Consider the following 19,860-nt stretch of genomic DNA (forward strand, 5'->3'; position numbering starts at 1 on the left):
GATTTGCATTTCTCTGATAATGAGTGATGTTGAGCATCTTTTCATGTGTTTGTTAGCCATCTGTATGTCTTCTTTGGAGAAATGTCTGTTTAGTTCTTTGGCCCATTTTTTGATTGTGTCGTTTATTTTCCTGGAATTGAGCTGCAGGAGTTGCTTGTATATTTTTGAGAGTAATTCTTTATCCATTGTTTTGTTTGCTATTATTTTCTCCCATTTAGAAGGCTGTCTTTTCACTTTGCTTATAGGTTCCTTTGTTGTGCAGAAGCTTTTAAGTTTAATTAGGTCCCATTTGTTTATTTTTGCTTTTATTTATTTCCTATACACTGGGAGGTGGGTCATAGAGGATCCTGCTGTGATTTATGTCAGAGAGTGTTTTGCCTGTGTTTTCCTCTAGGAGTTTTATAGTTTCTGGTCTTACATTTAGATCTTTAATCCATTTTCAGTTTATTTGTTTGTGGTGTTAGAAAGTGTTCTAGTTTCATACTTTTACAAGTGGTTGTCCAGTTTTTTTCAACACCACTTGTTAAAGAGTGTCTTTTCTCCATTTTATATTTCTGCCTCCTTTGTTGAAGATACAGTGTCCATAGGTGTGTGATTTATCTCTGGGCTCTCTATTTTGTTCCACTGATCTATATTTCTGTCCTTGTGCCAGTACCATACTGTCTTGATGGCTGTGGCTTTGTAGTAGAGACTGATGTCAGGCAGGTTGATTCCTCCAGTTCCATTCTTCTTTCTCAAGATTGCTTTGGCTATTCGAGGTTTTTTGCATATCCATACAAATTGTGAAGTTATTTGTTCTAGTCTGTGAAAAATACTGTTGGTACCTTGATAGGGATTGCATTGAATCTATAGATTGCTCTGGGTAGTATACTCATTTTCACTATATTGATTCTTCCATTCCATGAACAAGTCTCCATCTGTTTGTGTCCTCTTTGATTTCTTTCACCAGTGTTTTATAGTTTTCTATATATAGATCTTTTGTTTCTTTAGGTAAATATATTCCTAAATATTTATTCTTTTTGTTGCAATGGTGAATGGAATTGTTTCCTCAATTTCTCTTTCTGTTTTCTCTTTGTTAGCGTATAGGAATGCAAGGGATTTCATTGTGTGTTAATTTTATATCCTCCAACTTTACTATATTCACTGACTAGCTTTAGTAATTTTTGGTGGAATCTTTAGGGTTTTCTATGTAGAGGATCTTGTCATCTGCAAACAGCGAGAGTTTTACTTCTCTTTCTTTCTGATTTCCTTTCATTTCTTTTTCTGCTCTGATTGCTGTGGCCAAAACTTCCAAAACTATGTTGAATAATAGTGGTGAGAGTAGGCACCCTTGTCTTGTTCCTGACTTTAGTGGAAGTACTTTCAATTTTTCACCATTGAGGATAATGTTTGCTGTTCCTTTGTCATATATAGCTTTTATTCTGTTGAGGTATATTCCTTCTATTCCTTCTTTCTGGAGGATTTTTATCATAAATGGCTGTTGAATTTTATCAGAGGCTTTCTCTGCATCTATTGATATAATCATATGGTTCTTATCTTTCAGTTTGTTAATGTGGTGTATTATGTTGATTGATTTGCAGATATTGAAGAATCTTTGCATCCCTGGAATAAACCCCACTTGGTCATGGTGTATGATCTTTTTAATATGTTGTTGGATTCTGTTTGCTAGAATTTTGTTAAGGATTTTTGCATCTATGTTCATCAGTGATATTGGCCTGTAGCTTTCTTTTTCTGTGGCATCTTTGTCAGGATTTGGTATTAGGGTGATGGTGGCCTGATAGAGTGAGTTTGGAAGTTTACCTTCCTCTGCAATTTTCTGGAAGAGTTTGAGTAAGATAGGTTTAACCATACACTCAATTTTTGGTAGAATTCAGCTGTGAAGCCATCTGGTCCTGGGCTTTTGTTTGTGGGATGATTTTTTATAACAGTTTCAATTTCCATGCTTGTGATGGGTCTGTTAAGATTTTTTATTTCTTCCTGGTTCAGTTTTGGAAAGTTGTACTTTTCTAAGAATTTGTCCACTTCTTCCAAGTCGTCCATTTTATTTGCGTATAGTTGCTGATAGTAGTCTCTAATGATCCTTTGTATTTCTGTGTTAATGTTGTGATTTCTCCATTTTCATTTCTAATTTTGTTGATTTGGTTCTTCTCCCTTTGTTTCTTGACGAGTCTGGCTAATGATTTGTCAATAGCTGCTTTTAGCTTTGTTGGCTTTTGCTATGGTCTCTTTTGTTTCTTTTGCATTTATTTCTGCCTTAATTTTTAAGATTTCTTTCCTTCTACTAACCCTGAGGTTCTTCAGTTCTTCCTTTTCTAGTTGCTTTAGGTGTAGAATTAGGTTGCTTATTTGACTTTTTTCTTGTTTCTTGAGGTAAACCTGTATTGCTCTGAAGCTTCCCCTTAGTACTGCATTTACAGTGTCCCATAGGTTTTGGGTTGTTGTGCTTTCATTTTCATTTGTTATTATGCATATTTTCGTTTCTATTTTTATTTCTTCAGTGATTTGTTGATTACTCAGCAGTTTGTTGTTCAGCCTCCATATGTTGCAATTTTTAATAGTTCTCTTTTAATTGACATCTAATCTTACTGCATTGTGGTCAGAAAAGATGCTTGAAATCATTTCAATTTTTTTGAATTTACCAAGGATAGGTTTATGACCCAGGATGTGATCTATCCTGGAGAAGGTTCTATGCACACCTGAGAAAAAGGTGAAATTCATTGTTTTCAGGTGAAATGTCCTGTAGATATCAATTAGGTCTAACTGGTCTATTGTATCATTTAAAGTTTGTGTTTCCTTGTTAATTTTCTGTTTAGTTCTATCCATAGGTGTGAGTGGGGTATTAAAGTCTCCCACTATTGTTGTTTTATTGTTAATTTTCCCATTCATACTTGTTAGCATTTGCCTTACATATTGCAGTGCTCCTATGTTGGGTACATATATATTTATAATTGTTATATCTTCTTCTTGGATTGATCCTTTGATCATTATGTAGTTCTCTTCTCTGTCTCTTTTCATGGCCTTTATCTCAAAGTCTATTCTATCTAATATGAGTATTGCCACTCCTGTTTTCTTTTGGTCTCCATTTGTGTGGAATATCTTTTTTCACCCTTCACTTTCAGTCTATATATGTCTCTTGTTTTGAGGTGGATCTCTTGTCAGTTCAGTTCAGTTCAGTAACTCAGTCGTGTCCGACTCTTTGCGACCCCATGAATCACAGCACACCAGGCCTCCCTGTCCATCACAAACTCCCAGAGTTTACTCAAACTCATGTCCATTGAGTCTGTGATACGATCCAGCCATCTCATCCTCTATCGTCCCCTTCTCCTCCTGCCCCCAGTCCCTCCCAGCATCAGGGTCTTTGCCAATGAGTCAACTCCTCGCATGAGGTGGCCAAAGTACTGGAGTTTCAGCTGCAGCATCAGTCCTTCCAATGAACACCCAGGACTGACCTCCTTTAAGATGGACTTGTTGGATCTCCTTGCAGTCCAAGGGACTCTCAAGAGTCTTCTCCAACACCACAGTTCAAGAGCATCAATTTCTTGGCGCTCAGCTTTCTTCACAGTCCAACTCTCACATCCATACATGACCACTGGAAAAACCATAGCCGTCCAAGAAAATATCAAATATGATGTGTAATCATAATTGTCTTACCAGGGAGGATTGTTTATTTAGTCAAAATGATGTTAAAATGAATATTCTAACAGCCAAATTTGTGGTGTAAATATATTGGGGAAATGGACTAAGGGGATTTGTGTGTGAATGTGTGCGTGATTTTGTATGAGGGGGGATGCAGATGTAAATTCTTATCTTTCATACCAGGACATCACATATTGCTTAAAAATCTGTAAGTAAGAAAGAGAAACGGAGAGTCATTATTCAGAAGTAGGACAAGAATTTCAGAAGAAATTGCTAGAGCTTTGAAAGTGTGTCATTTGGCAATTGGAGAATGAAGAGTAGCTTTACGAATTGCACACATATTTCACAAATACAATAAAACGCATTTATTATAATTTAACTTTACAACCCACACTCTTATGTATTATGACAAGTACTTTTATTTCAGTAGTAAGATAGTTTCCAAAAAGAAAAAGAGCTAAGTTTCTTACAAGCAAAAGTTTTTTAAAATGTGTATAGTTTTCTTTTTCTACCCACTCACCGTTTTCCCAGTGAATGTTACAAAGAATTGTCAAGTATCTTATTAAACATATAATATACCATCGTTATCATAATGCCTAGTGATCCTGCATTAAAACATAATTCAAAAAAAGTGCTATTACCATAATTACAATGAAATAGTTTTCCTTATCATTTCAATATCAGTTATTACTGTACTATAATTACAGCCCAATAGCTCAGTTGAAAAATAAAATCCGCCTGTAATTCAGGAGACCCCATTTCAATTCCTGGGTCGGGAAGATCTGGTCCAGAAGGGATAGCCTACCCACTACAGTGTTCATGGGCTTCCCTTGTGGCTCAGCAGGTAAAGAATCCACCTGCAATGTGGGAGACCTGGGTTCGATCCCTGGGTTAGGAAGATCCCCTGAAGAAGGAAAAGGCTTCCACTCCAGTATTCTGGCCTGGAGAATTGCATGAACTAAATAGTCCTTGGGGTCCCAAAGAGTTGGACATGACTGAGTGACTTTCACTATCACTACTATATGTGTGTGTGTGTGTGCATAATTTTGATACAAAATCAATATTAGATTTCTGTTTTCTTTTTGCAAGGACTACAGTTTCTTGTGTTTTTGTTCTGTTTATATTTTGAAACATTTCATCATTTCTGTATTTATTACTATGTATGCCACGCTTAGTCGCTCAGTCACGTCTGACTCTTTGCAACCCCATGGACTGTAGACGACCAGGCTCCTCTGTCCATGAGGATTCTCCAGGTGATAATACTGGAGTGGGTTGCCATTCCTTTCTCCCGGGGATCCTTCCCAACCCAGGAATGGAACCCAGGTCTCCTGCATTGCAGGTGTATTCTGTACCATCTGAGCCACCAATATAGAGATATTTATTGATATATTCTAAGCCTAGCTTGTAGGAGTCTTACGCTGTCTCTATATTATAGCCTTTCCCTTTATATATTTAGGTGCATTCCTAGGCATATAATTGATGTTTAAAATGATATTGGGATTTCTTCATAATGCCCATTTATCTCTGAATTTGTATGGAAATGTGGTGTGCCTTTTTCTTTTTCCATCAGTCTGAATCGTCTCTTATCAGCTAAGGTCCAGGAAGAGACTGACTGTGTGGCTGGCAGACACTGGAGTCTCTGCATGCAGAACAGGGGCTACATACCCTACATGTATGCTGTGATCCACAAGATCCAGAGATAAGTTGACCTGACTCCCATCAGTCTGCCCCATGCGGTGACCCATGACATTAATGTCAGAAACTACCTCATCCCCAAGGTAAGATTGATTTCTCTTATACTGGCCTCAGTGGTAAATTTCTCCTTTTAAGTATGGGTGCAATTTTCTATGACTACAATATGAGAGAAGTTAAAAAAAAAAAAACACCCATATTTGTGGCAGCTTAATGGGTTCTGTGCTGTTTTTAGTTTAGTCTATACAACTTTAGAACAGGTTTTGATGGCTGGTGGTATAAATATTCCAAATTTATTCTGCCTCTTTAATCATGTTTGGCTAATCTTAGCTGTTGACATTTCCAAATGAATGTTAGTATCAGTTTGTAATTTATCAGAACACTCTGCTGGGATTTTTAATCAGAGTGACAGAAGATGAAATTGGAAAGATTTATGACATGTTGAATCTTTCAACTAATGAATTTGATAAATGCCCCCAATTTTGAAGGGGTTCCTTTAATTTTTTCAGTAATGGTTTTCTTTTGGTGATGTGACTTGCAAATCTTACATTTATTTTTAATTGCTACCTGTTATTGTTGCTATAAATTTTTTAAAAGGCCTCTTCCAGTCTTTTATCTAAAATCTAAAATTATAACAAGTGTTATGATTTTGATGACTTATCTGTAGCAACCTTGCTAAATTTAATATCATTGCCAAAAGTTTCTCTCTAGATTAATTGCAATTTCTCTATACATTGTCCTGCTTTGTGGATTAATACCTTTGTTTTGTCCTTGTTTCGTTTCTAATCTGCAGTAGAGCAGAGGTAACATCTCACTACTGAGAATGATTTTTATATACATTTTGTTATAAATTTAAAAATCAGATTAGGGAAACCTACCTTCTCATTTTTAATGCTTTCTTTTAGTCATGAACATGTATGTAGTTTTTTCACTTGACAATTTTATCTACTGGTATGTGTGAAGATATTGGCCTCATATTCCCACTAAATACACGTATTGTAAGTATATACAGCTGGATTCGATATGCCACATTTGTTCAGTACTTCTCTGTTTACAGTCATTAGAAATTTTGGTTCCACAATTTTTCTTCCTCAAAATTTTCTTGTCATATTTCTGTTATCAAGGTAATTCTGGTATCATAAAATTAGATGAGAAATATTCCATAATATGGGTGTATTTTTATTGTCTTCCCCTCTTCTACTTATGGTCAATTAGTTGTGTCTCCAAAATGCTTGGTTACTTTTGGTTAAATATCCATTATTATAAACAAAAAAATGCTTGGTTTTGGATGGTATTTATTTTCTTCCAGAAAGGGTTCATCCCTCTTCTCCTTGGCAGACAGAATGATACAACCTCTCCCATTTTGAGTAAAATTTGGAGATTGACACACACTAAAATTAACTTTAGGTGTCAGCTTACTTCTCTGAGATTCTCCCAAATATGGATTATTGAGATGGATTTTTGTCTTAGCAGATTTCTAATGCTTTCTAACATACAATTTCTGTATACATTCAGACTTTCTAGTTGGTGTGCTGAAAACTACTCTATTCCACTTGAAGCCAAGACATGTTGGTATTCATATTAGAATAGGTTATAACCAAAATTTATATTTTGTTGGGGAATATAAGTAATAAGATTGGTAAGGCTGCAAGTACTAATGCCAATTTTTGGAGAAGACAGACTTGCTGATTTACCAAGAAGTTATGGGACTTGTCTCAGTGACCACCAGTTTTGTACAAGGGTTAGGACTTCAGGTCAACTGTTTTTTCACCAAAGGATATAATAAGAAAAGACTTTTTAAAAAATATTGAGTTTAAGGTAATAAATAGTCAAATTTGGTTTTTCTTTTATTTCCAAGTAAATGGGAAACTATACACTAGAAATCAGAATGGAATGACTCATCTTTCACATCTATTGTAATAGGAAATAACCAATATATTGTCTCATGTATAGTCCCAAGTGTACATTGAAAATGACCTTTCCCTTCTGTATGGCCATCTCAGAATATTGGCAGGCTGATTTTACTTTTTTACCAATCAGATAAGTGATTTCTTTTATCCAAGGTTGGAGCCACCGAGATAATTGTCTAAGACAGGAGTTGGTAAACTTTTTCTCAAGTATACCACAGTGTAAATATTTCAGACTTTGGGGCCTTGGACTATCTGATTCCAGTATTCACTTCTGCAGCTGCAGCACGGAAGCAGTCACAGACATATTGAAACAAATGTGAATGGCTGTATTCCAGTCTTTATGGAAACTGAATTTGAGATTTCATATAATGTTCATGCGTATCAAAATGTTTTTCTTCATTGATGTTTTTCAATTTAAAATATACAGCTTATTGTACAAAAACAGATGGTAGGGTATATTTGCACGTGGGTTGTCAGCATCTAAGAGTGTCTGTCTAATAGAACACTTTGCAGTGCTATGAGATTGGTTTGTAATAGTTTTGTTTGGGTTTTTTGTTTGTTTGTTTGTTTCTCTAAAGAACATTTCCTAGCTCAGGGTCCCAAAGATTTACTCTTAACTATTGCTAAAACTTTATAATCTTAGTTTATACGTTTAGATTATTGAGTCAGGGCTTCCCAGGTGGTGCTAGTGGTAAAGAACCTGCCTGCCAATGCAGGAGACATAGATTATTGATTCATTCAGTTAATTTTTATTCGTGATGGGAAATAATGATTATGTTTCCCTTTTAATGAACATGAATCTTATCCAATTTCTGGAGCAACATTTGAAGAGAGTATATTGGTTTTTGTATCTTTTAAAAAGATTTTATTCATTTATTTATATATGACTGTGCTGGGTCTTTGTTGCGACAAGGATTTTTCTCTGGTTGCAGCCAGCGGGGGCTACTGTCTAGTTACTGTGTGTGGGCTTTTCTTTACAGTGGCTTTTCTTGTTGCAGAGCATTGGCTCTAAGACGCTTGGACTTGAGTAGTTGTGGCAAGTGGGCTCAGTAGCTGTCGCTCCTGGTCTCTAGAGCACAAGCTCAGTAGTTGCAACACATGGACTTAGTTGCTCCACAGCACATAGGATCTTTCTGGATCAGGGGTCTATCCCGTTGGTGTCTCCTGCATTTGCAGTGGATTTTTACCCCTAAGCCACCAGAGAAGCCTCTTTTTTTGTACCTTATAAAAATATACAAGGGAATAATAAAAGAGTTGCAGACCTTTTATATAATAAAATTAGGGGATGGAAGCCTTCCCCAAGTTTGCATTAATTATTTTTTAAACATGAAAAACCTGTTTTATGTATATGTAGTACATGAATTTGTATGTATATCTGCTTTGCAATGTCAGTGGAAATCATCAATAAACAATCTCTAATAGGAAGAGAAAAGATTTTTGAGTCAAACTGAGGGCTATAAACGAGAAGGCAACCTCAGATAACTCTGAGGAACTGCTCTGAATTTTCCACACAGTTTTATACCTTGTCAGAACGAAGGACATCAAGAAGTCAGGGATACATTCTTTTTTTTTTTTTTTTTTTTTTAATTTTTTTTTTATTAGTTGGAGGCTAATTACTTCACAACATCTCAGTGGGTTTTGTCATACATTGACATGAATCAGCCATAGAGTTACACGTATTCCCCATCCCGATCCCCTCTCCCACCTCCCTTTCCACCCGACTCCTCTGGGTCCTCCCAGTGCACCAGGCCCATGCACTTGTCTCATGCATCACACCTGGGCTGGTAATCTGTTTCACCATAGATAATATACATGCTGTTCTTTCGAAATATCCCACCCTCACCTTCTCCCACAGAGTTCAAAAGTCTGTTCTGTACTTCTATGTCTCTTTTTCTGTTTTGCATATAGGGTTATCGTTACCATCTTTCTAAAATCCATATATATGTGTTAGTATGCTGTAATGTTCTCTATCTTTCTGGCTTACTTCACTCTGTATAATGGGCTCCAGTTTCATCCATCTCATTAGAACTGATTCAAATGAATTCTTTTTAACGGCTGAGTAATATTCCATGGTGTATATGTACCACAGCTTCCTTATCCATTCATCTGCTGATGGGCATCTAGGTTGCTTCCATGTCCTGGCTATTATAAACAGTGCCGCGATGAACATTGGGGTGCATGTGTCTCTTTCAGAGGGATACGTTCTTTGAGGTTTAAAACAACACCAACAAAATATCAGCATTGACACAGAGAGTTAAAATGTCTTTGGCGGCTGGGAGGGGAGACTCATCATAGGAGTTCCAGCATTGGTGTCCCAGGAACAGGACATTTAATCTTTATATTTAGTATGGACATTTCTGGTCAGTGCATCTTTTTCTTCAATGATTAAACAAATGTACAGTGTGTTTGATAGCCTACAAACTGTTTTTATTTTAGTTAACATAATATTCAAGTTAAACTATGTATAAGCCAGAATGACTTCCCCATACCTCAATATGTGAAAATTTCTTCCATTAGTATCCATTTAACAATCTGTTCATTTACACATCATTACCTCCCTACTTCAGTATGTATTCCTCAATAATTTTTATATACAGAGCAGTAATAGCATGTATACATAAGAGTTGTCACTGATTCAACAATATTATCTAATATATAAGTTATATGTAAAATTTCCCAGTTTTCCTCAAATAACATTTTTTTCTTTTTTAAAAAGATTTTCTTTATTGATTTTTTTGGGGGGAATAACCTTTATAACTTTTTTTTTTCATTGCAAATCAATATCCAGCCAGGAACAAGCCTAACATTTGGTTATCGTTCCCTGTTTTCTCATGTTATCAGTTCTCTTTGCCTTGTTTGTTTTCTTTTAGTACATTTAACTTTGTGAAGAGTTCAGTTTAGTAGTCATGTAAAATTTTCCTCAGGCTGGTTTTATGTGATTGTTTTCTGGACACAGATTCCAGTTATGACTTGGTAAGAGAATTACATGGGTGCGTTGTGTGTCCCACTGAAATTCATTAGGGAGGTGGAGCATGCCGCGTCACTTATCCCATTGTTAGTTATGCAATGTGTTGTTCACATGATAAAGTGGTATCTGCCAGATTTCTCTACGGCAGAAGTGTTTTTTATATTCAATTAACTGAATGTTTCTTTATGGCTTTCTGAATATCTGCTTCTTATTCATTTACCTAGCAGTTTTTAGCATTAATAGATACAATTTGCTTTAATTAATGATCCTATGTTGAATCGCTTTAAAATAATTTTTCTAATTTTGTCATCCTTCCTGAATTTCAAAGCTAGGATTAATCTGCAATAAAGTCTACTCTATATTTTAAAATTAAGACAAATAATTTGTGTGGCAGTGGTAAACACTAATATTTATTACTGTGCTCAGTGTTGTTATCACAAAAGAGGTTATAACTCCAGATATTTCAAATTAACAATAATGATTTGTTTTAAATCATAAACCACATATGAGATTAAGTCATAAACCACATATGAGATGAGTGAAAATTGGCATAATAAAATAAAGCAGCTGGTGGGGACTTATACCAGTATGATAAGTAGATTGGATTAATAAGGTCTGACACCCTAGGACCCAGGTACTGAGTATTTCAGATGTTGTTGAAGTTCATGTTAGCAACATCACTGCCACTTGTCTTAAACTTATCCTTGTTTGCTACCTGTTTCTTCTGCCTCAAAATGCCACTGCTCTTCTTTGGACCTAAGATCATTCATCTATATCATAAGACTGGAGTAAATAATTTGCAACATTTCTTCCAGCTCCATGATTCTTCATAGTTCAGTGTGTCTTCATCTGTTCTTTCCAGGGTACAGATGTATTAACATCCCTGGCTTCTGTGCTACATGATGACAAAGAATCACCAACTCAGAAGTGTTTGAACCTGACCACTTCCTGGATGAGAGTAGAAACTTTAAGAAGACTGACTTCTTCATGGCTTTCTCAGCAGGTAACTTAAATTTATTTTCTTCACTACTTCAGAGGACAAGATTAACTTTTGGTGATCAGTGGGAACTTACATAGTTCTCACTCTGGGGCTGGTAAAAATGTTCTTTGTCTATGGTAAGGGGCAGCAGTCCCAGGGCCACACACTTTCACTGCTCATGATACATCCTCATTCTTGGGCTAGGTTACCGGAACTTTGGAAAGGTGACCCAGTTATTTCAAACTCAGAAGGAAAATTTGAGCTGGGTACTGAAAATGTCCAAGAAGTTAATCTTAACCAAAAGGAACCATGTATTATAAAACTTGAAACTTCAAGGTGTTTTGGAGGTTGATGAAGAGTAGATATACTTACAGCAGAGAAAAGGCTGTGAAGAAATAAAAGTAACTTATTGGGACCATCAAGCCAAGAACAAAAATACAACCAAGGTATGAGTGTTTCTAGAAAAAAATTTATGAAAACTTGAAAATATTAAATTGCAGCTATAATGTATGGATACTTGGTATAGTGCTGATACTCAGTAAATATTTGTTGAAAGAAGGATGCCTGTTAAGGTAAAATGTTACATGGATAACATGTGTGTCCACTTTTGTCCATCTGTCTATCCCGCCTTCCATCCATCCACTCAAACATTCATCAAATGGTTACTACATAGTCTCTTTCTGACAACCCGCAACGCAGTGTTCAAGAAGTATGTGCTCACTATGTTTGTTATTTTCAGGAAAACAGATTCGTGGGTGAGAGTACCTGGCATGGTGCTGTTTTTATTCCTGAGCACAATTTTAGAAAAAATTTACCTTTAAATCTGTAGTTGACCCAAGGGACATTGATACCACCCCAATTGCCAGTGGGTTTGCTTCTCTGCTGCCTCCTTACCAGCTCTGCTTCATTCCTGGGTGAGGAATGTGTTAGATCATTTGACTTCTGTTGTGTTGTCTTCAACTCTCTCTTATCTTGGGCATCCTTCACCTGTTTCTCATCAAGCTTTCCTGAGAATAGCTTCTCTGACATCTCCTCATTCATTGTACAGTCAGAAATGTGTCTGCTGTTCTTCATATTCTGTAACATTTGTATTGGAGACCATATATACAAATACTTATCTAACACTGTGTAGTATTCCAAACGTGGGCTTTCCCAGGGGGTGCTAGTGGTAAAGAATCCGCCTACCAATGCAGGAGACTTAAGAAACGTGGGTTTGATCCCTGGGTTGGGAAGATTTGCTGGAGAAGGAAATGGCAACCCACTCAAGTATTCTTGCCTGGAGAATCCCATGGACATAGGAGCCTTGCAGGCTACAGTCTATAGGATTGCAAAGTGTTGGACATGAATGAAGAGACTTAACACAAACATGCACACTCCATACTTCATACTAGCTGCACACATGCGAAGTCACTTCAGTCCAAATATTTGCAACCATACGGTCTGGAGCCCACCAGGCTCCTCTGTCTGTGGGATTATCCAGGCAAGAATACTGGAATGGGTTGCCATGACCTCCTTCAGGGTATCTTTCCAACCCAGGGATTGAACCCAAGTTTCTTACATGTCTTGGATTGGTAGGTGGGTTCTTTAACACAAGCAACAACTGGGAAGTCCACATAGTACTAGGCACTCCAGATAAAATAAGGTGATTAGTGTATATCAATGCAGATCCATTTCTCCTGTATATGTTCCTAGTGAAAAGCAGAGCTTGATAAGTCATTTCTCAGATTTGTGCACACTGTAGGTAAGAAAAGAAAGGAAAAAGTGCAAAGATATCATGCTGGGTTGCCATGCCCTCCTCTAAGTGATCTTTCCAACCCAGGGACCGAACCCAGGTCTCCCGCATTGCAGGCGGAGTCTTTATTGTCTAAGCCACCAGGGAAGCCCTGGTTGCATGTTCCCTAGAGTTAATTCTTTCTGGGTTTGATGTGGCTGGATTCACATTCACTAAGGGTGTAGAAGTCTTTCAACTAGGTTTTGGATTATTTTTACAAAGAGAAGTGCTCCACATGTTGCTCTGAATCAGTGTGGCCATTGGGGGATGAAAAGTTCAGAGCTTCCTATTATGGCATGTTACTAATGTTATATCCTCTTGTGTGAGTTTCAGCGGATTGTATGCTTACAAATTGACCCATTTCAACTAAGCTATCAAATTCATGGATGTACAGCTGTTAATAATACTATTTTATTATGCTTTGAATGTCCATGGCATCAAAGGAATGACCCCCCATTTTAACTACAATTTGTTTAATTTGTGTCTTCTTGACTTAGCAGGTGAGGGTAGCCCTGGGTATAGGTGTATCAATTCTATTCTAAAGAACCACCTTTGGTTTCATGGATTTTTTTTTTCCTGGTGATTTCTTATACACAATCTCATTAATTTTTATTCTGATTTTCATATGTAGTTTCCTGTGGCTTAGTTTGAATTTGAATTTCTCACCATTACTGATCTCAATATCCCTACCCGGGAAAACTGCCCCTGGAAGCAATTGTTCTCCCTTTCAAATGCAAACCTCAGTTAACCTTTGGTTGCATGTTACCTAGAGTTAATATAGTAGTAGAAATTCTTCCTGAAGCATTTGATGAGGCTAGTATTTTATGAAGCTAGTATTTCATGAGGCTAGTATTACCCTAGTTCAGACAAAGGCATTACAAAAGAGGAAAAGCACAGACCAATATTTCTCATAAACATAGATGCAAAATTCCTCAGCAAAATATTAACAACCCAAATCCAACAATGTCCAATAAGATTTATTTAAGGTGTCCATGACTGGTTCATGCACTGGTTCAGTATTTGAAAACCAATCAGTGTAAACCGTCACTTCAACAAATTAAAGACTAGAAATCACAAAATTGCATTTTTGTTTATGTGTAAAAATCATCTGACAAAATCCAAAACCCACTCATGATAGAAACTCTCAGCAAACTAGGAATGGAGGTGCAACTTCCTTAACTTGAGAAAAAACATCTGCAAATTAGTCACAGCTAACATCATTGTCATTGGTGAGAAACTAGAAGCTTTCCTGCTAAAATGAGGGGTAAGGCAAGGTATCCTCTCTCATCATTCCTATTTGATCTTGTAGTAAGACAGGAAATGGAAATAAGAGGAGTATGCAGACAGAAAGAAACAAAACTGTCTTTATCTCAGACAATGTGATTTTCTGTGTAGAAAATCACCCAAAAGTTTTTTCAAAAACTCCAGGAACTACTACTAATAAGCAATTTTAGCATGGTTTCAGTATATAATATTGTAAAGTGAAATTTCTCAGTGGTGTCTGACTCTCCATGCCTGAATACTGGAATTCTCCAGGCCAGAATACTGGAGTGTGAAACTTTTCCCTTCTTCTGTGGATCTTCCCAACCCATGAATCAAACCCACGTCTTCCACATTGCAGGCAGATTCTTTACCTGCTGAACCACAAGAGAAGTCCATAGTGTTAACATAGAGCCATCAGTTTCTTTCCTATATACTAGCAACTAACAATTGGAATTTGACATTAAAAACACAATATTATGTACATTAAAACAAAATTGAACTACTTAAATCTAAATCTGACAATACCTCTACAAGTTCTATTCAAATAAAACTATAATACTCTGATTAAAGAAACCAAAGAGGCCCTAAATAATAGGAAGTATATTCCATGTCCAGCAAATAGGAGGTCTCAGAATTGTGTACTATTTAGTTCTCCCCAATTTAGTGTTCTTCCCTGGTGACTCAGTTGGTAAAGAATCTGCCTACAATACAAGAGAATCAGGTTTGACCTCTAGGTGGGAAATATCACCTGGAGAAGGAAATGGCAACCCACTCAAGTATTCTTGCCTGGAAAATCCCATGGACAGAGGAACCTGGTAGGTTACAGTCCATGGGGTCGCAAAGAGTCAGACACGATTGAACATCTGAGCAATTTAGTATAAGATTCAATGCTATCCTAATCAAAATCTCAGCAAGATTTTTGTTAAGATATGGACAGTCTTTTCTAAAATCTGTGTGAACAGTTTAAAGACCCAGAATAGCCAACACAATATTGAAGAAAAAGAACAAGGACAGAGCACTGATACTATCTGACTTAAGACTTACTGGAAGCTACAGTGTTTAAGACAGTGTGGTATTGATGAAAGCATAGAGATATGGATCAGTGGAACAGAAGAGGGAGGCTAGTTATTGTTGTTGTTTATAGTTACTCAGTCATGTCTGACTCATTGTGACTCCACGGACTGTAGTCCACCAGGCTCACTACTGTCCATGGGAATGTCCAGGCAAGAATACTGCAGTGGATTTCCACTTCCTAGATATAAATATAGAAAACTGAGCTTTGACAAAAGAGCCAAGCAATCCAATGGAAAAATATAGAGGCTAGTTTTTTCAGCAAAGGTTTCTCCCAATATGGAATATTCTCTCCCCCAATCCCGTCTCTCTTTTCCACACACACACAAGATCTTATACCCTTTGCAAAAGTTAACTCAAGTAGATCATAGCCTTAACTGTAAAGAAGATATATTCAGTGGAATATTACTCAACCATGAAAAAGAATGAAATAATGCCATTTGTAGCAACATGGATGGACTTAGAGATTATCATACTAAAAATGAAGTCAAACAGACAACAACAAATATATGATATTGGTTATGTGTGACATCTTAAAAAAATGATACAAGTGAACTTACATACAAAACAGAAATAGACTCACAGACAGAGAAAACAAATATGGTTTTCCAAGGGGAAGGGAGACAGAGGAATAAACTAGGAGTCTGAAATGAACATATATATCACACTGTATATAAAATAGATAATCAACAAGGATCTACTATATAGCAGAGGGACCTATATCAGTATTTTGTAATAACCTATAACTGAAAATAATCTAAAAAGGATATATATATATATATATATATATATAAATGAATCACTTTACTGTACATCTGAAACATAATACAGCATTGTAAATCAACTGTACTTCAATTTAATATAAATAAATATCTGTACATGAATCTTTATAATTGCTTTATTCATAATTGCCAAAACTCAGAAGAAACCAAGATGTCCTTCAATAGGTGAATGGATAAGCAAACTGTAGTATATGCAAACAATTGAATATTGCTTTTTTCCCTTAGAAAAGACCTATCACGCCATGAAAACACATGGAAGAACTTAATGAGAATTACTGAGAGAAATCAATCTGAAAGCTACATTGCAAAATTATGAATACAGTGAAAAGATCATCAGTTGCCAGGGGCGTGGTGGAGGGAGGGACTAATAAGTGTATCACAGGGTACTTTTAAGGTAATGCTGTTGTTCTGTATGATACTACAGCATTAGAGTTATCATACAGAATAGCAGAGACATGACTCTGCCGACAAAGATCCATATAGTCAAGGTTGTGGTCTCCCCAGTGGTCATGTATGGTTGTGAGAGCTGGACTGTAAAGAAGGCAGAATGCCAAAGAATAGATGCGTTTGAACTCTGGTACTGGAGAAGACTCCCGAAAGTCCCTTGGACAGCAAAGAAATCAAACCAGTCAATCTTAAGGGAAATTAACCCTGAATGCTCGCTGGAAGGACTGATGCTGAAGCTGAAGCTCCAGTATTTTGGTCATCTGATGTGAACAGCCGACTCAATGGAAAAGTTCATGATGCTGGGAAAGATTGAAGGCAGAGGAGCAGAAGGCATCAGAGGATGAGATGGCTGGATGGCATCACCGATGCAATGGACACGAACTTGAGCAAACCTCAGGAGTAGGTGAAGGACAGGGAGACCTGGCGTGCTGCAGTCCATGGGATCACAAAGAGTAGGACACGACTGTGCAACTGAACAACACGACTATATACCAGAAAGAAAATGAAAACACTAATTCAAAATGATAAATGCACCCCAGTGTTCATAGTAGCACTACTTACACTTGCCAAGATAAGGAAGCATCTCATGTGTCCATCAATAGATGACCAGTAAAGAAGATGTGTCTGTATATTTATACTGGAATATAATATAATTTTCAATAAAATAACTACTCAACCATTAAAAAGAATGAACTTCCACCAGCTGCAACAAAGTGGATAGTCCTAGAAAATATTATGCATAGTGAAATATGTCAGACAGATAAAAAATTATTGTATGATCACTTATATCAGGAATTGAAAATCTAATGAAAATGAATGTATATGCAAAACAGAAACAGGCTCACAAATATAGAAAACTAAGTAGTGCTTACTAGATGGGTGAAGGGAGGGGTGTGTGGCAAGTGAAGAGTATTAAGAGATACAAACTACTATATATAAAATAGATTAGTAATAAGGATATATTGTACTGCACAGTCAATTATAGCCATTATCTTTTAGTAACAGTGGAGTATAATTTGTAAAAATACTGAGTCACTAGGTTGTACACCTGAAGCTAATATAATATTAGAAACCAATTGCATTGTGCTTCAATAAAAAATAAAATAATTTCTATTAATTAAAAAAAAACACTAATTCACAACTCTAGCCAAACTGAAGTTTGCATTATTCAATGACAATGAAGGAGTTAATGATGATGACCTCCTGATCATTAGGACAGTCAGAAAAATGCTATTTGATGTGAGACTGTATTGAATTGGGAGATGGAAAACTTGGATTTTCACTCAAGGCTTTGAACTAATGCAATGAGGAAACATCATCCAAGTTGATTTTCTAATTGCCCCTTAGAAAAAAGAAAGACTGGACTAATTGATCTCAGAGATTCCTTGAATCTTTAAATTATCTTTGTTTCTATTATTCTATAAAAAGCAATGAGCTTTTAACAGAAGGAAAGTGGAACAAAGCAGGCACACTCATTTCTCAAAGAATAAAAGGGAAGCTCTAAAGAAAGTGACCAAATAGATTTCATCCACAATAAACTGTTCAGTTATTTTAGGGTTTAGAGCTACCTGAGTTAGGCAGCAAATTACTGCTTCTCTTTGTTGTAAATAAAAGCTACTCTGAGTCTTAGACTCAATCAAGTTCACAGGTTAGAAAACTAAACTCTTCTGACCCCCATTTTAATCAACTGGTACACTAATTATTAACCAAGTCAACATATTTGGAAATTCACTGATTAGGATGAATCACAAAATATTGAATCATGCCACATACACAGGTAGTGGGGTGACCCTGGTGAACTGAATATTTGGTTTGGGGGAAGCACACATGATTTAAGAGATGTGAGTTCCAGTCTCACCTCTACCACATGCAGATACTGTGTCCTTGGCACAAGTATTGATTCTCCAAGGCCCAGTTTCTTCATTCCCCAAATGGAAATAGTTTTACCTTCAGCTAAGGTAATTGAGAGAAAATCATGGGTGTGAAAATCCTATTACATGGTGAGTAAAACATGAATCCATGTAAACATGAGGGATAAAGGATGAATGGAAGAAGATAGATAGCCCCAAAATAAACTCATGCAGTTTTGGTCAATTAATCGGCAACAAAGAGGGCAAGAATGGACAATGGAGTAAAGACAGTCATTCCAATAAGTGGTTCTGGGAAAACTGGACAGCTGCATGTAAAAGAATAAAATTAGAACATTCTCTAACACCATATACAAAAATAAACTCAGATGGATTAAAGACCTAAGTGTAGGACCAGATACTATAAAACTCTTAACACATAGGCAAAACACTCTTTGAGATAAATCGCAACAATATCTTTGTGGATCCACCTCCTTGAGTAATGAAAATTTTAAAAAGTAAGTAAATAGGACCTGAATAGTTTTTGCATGGCAAAGGCAACCATATACAAAATGAACACACAACCCACAGAATGGGAGAAAATATTTGCAAATGATGCAACTCACAGGGGATTAATCTCCAAAATATACAAACAACTCATGCAGCCCATTACTAAAAAAAAAAAAAAAAAAAAAACCAAGCATCTCAAGCTAAAAGTGGGCACAAAATAGAAAAAAATAGAAATAGACATCCCTCCAAAGAAGAGGTATAGATGGCCAAAAAGCACATGAAAAGATGCCCAAAGTCACTAATTATTAGAAAAATGCATAGCAAAACTCCAATGAGAAATCACCTCACACCATACTGAATGGCCACCATCAGAAAGTCTACAAACAGTAAATGCTGGAGAGGGTGTGGAGAGAAGGTAACCTTCCTGCACTATTAGTAGGAATGTAAATTGGTACAGCTACTGTGGAAAACAGTATGGAGGTTCCTTAAAAAACTAAAAATAGAGTTACCATATGATCCAACAGTCCCACTCCTGGGCTTATATCTGGAGAAAAACATACTTCGAGATAATACATGCACCCCATTGTTCACTGCAGCACTATTTACAAAAGCCAAGACATGGAGTAGATCTAAGTGTTTATTGACAGATGAATAGACGAAGAAGGTGTGGTACATATGACAATGGAATGCTACTCAACCTAAAAAATGAAGGAAATAATGTCATTTCTAGCAACAAGAATAGACATAGAGATTATCATAGCAAGTGAAGTCAAAAACAAATATCATATGATATCACTTACATGTGAAATCTAAAACGTGATACAAATGACTCATTTACAAAACAGAAACAGACTCAAAGTTATGGCTACCAAAGGGGAAAGGGGGAGGGGGAGATAAACTAGAAGGTGGGAATAACCTACACACACTACTGTATAAAAACAGATAGTAAACAAGGACGTACTGTATAAGACAAGGAACTCTACT

The 19,860-nt window shown here is 36.5% G+C and overlaps 1 protein-coding gene across 1 annotated transcript in view; it reads left to right on the forward strand.

Moving 5' to 3' along the window:
• Positions 1-11,125: 11,125 nt before the first annotated feature.
• LOC136158245 (cytochrome P450 2C9-like) overlaps positions 11,126-19,860 on the forward strand; it is a 34,001-nt gene continuing 25,266 nt past the window's right edge. The window contains exon 1 of the mRNA XM_065920034.1: positions 11,126-11,209. Coding sequence (XP_065776106.1) covers positions 11,159-11,209 — 51 coding nt within the window. The 5' untranslated portion in view covers positions 11,126-11,158. The remainder of the gene's footprint in view (positions 11,210-19,860) is intronic.

This window comes from Muntiacus reevesi, chromosome 2 (assembly GCF_963930625.1).
Source record: "Muntiacus reevesi chromosome 2, mMunRee1.1, whole genome shotgun sequence".
NCBI lineage: Eukaryota > Metazoa > Chordata > Mammalia > Artiodactyla > Cervidae > Muntiacus > Muntiacus reevesi.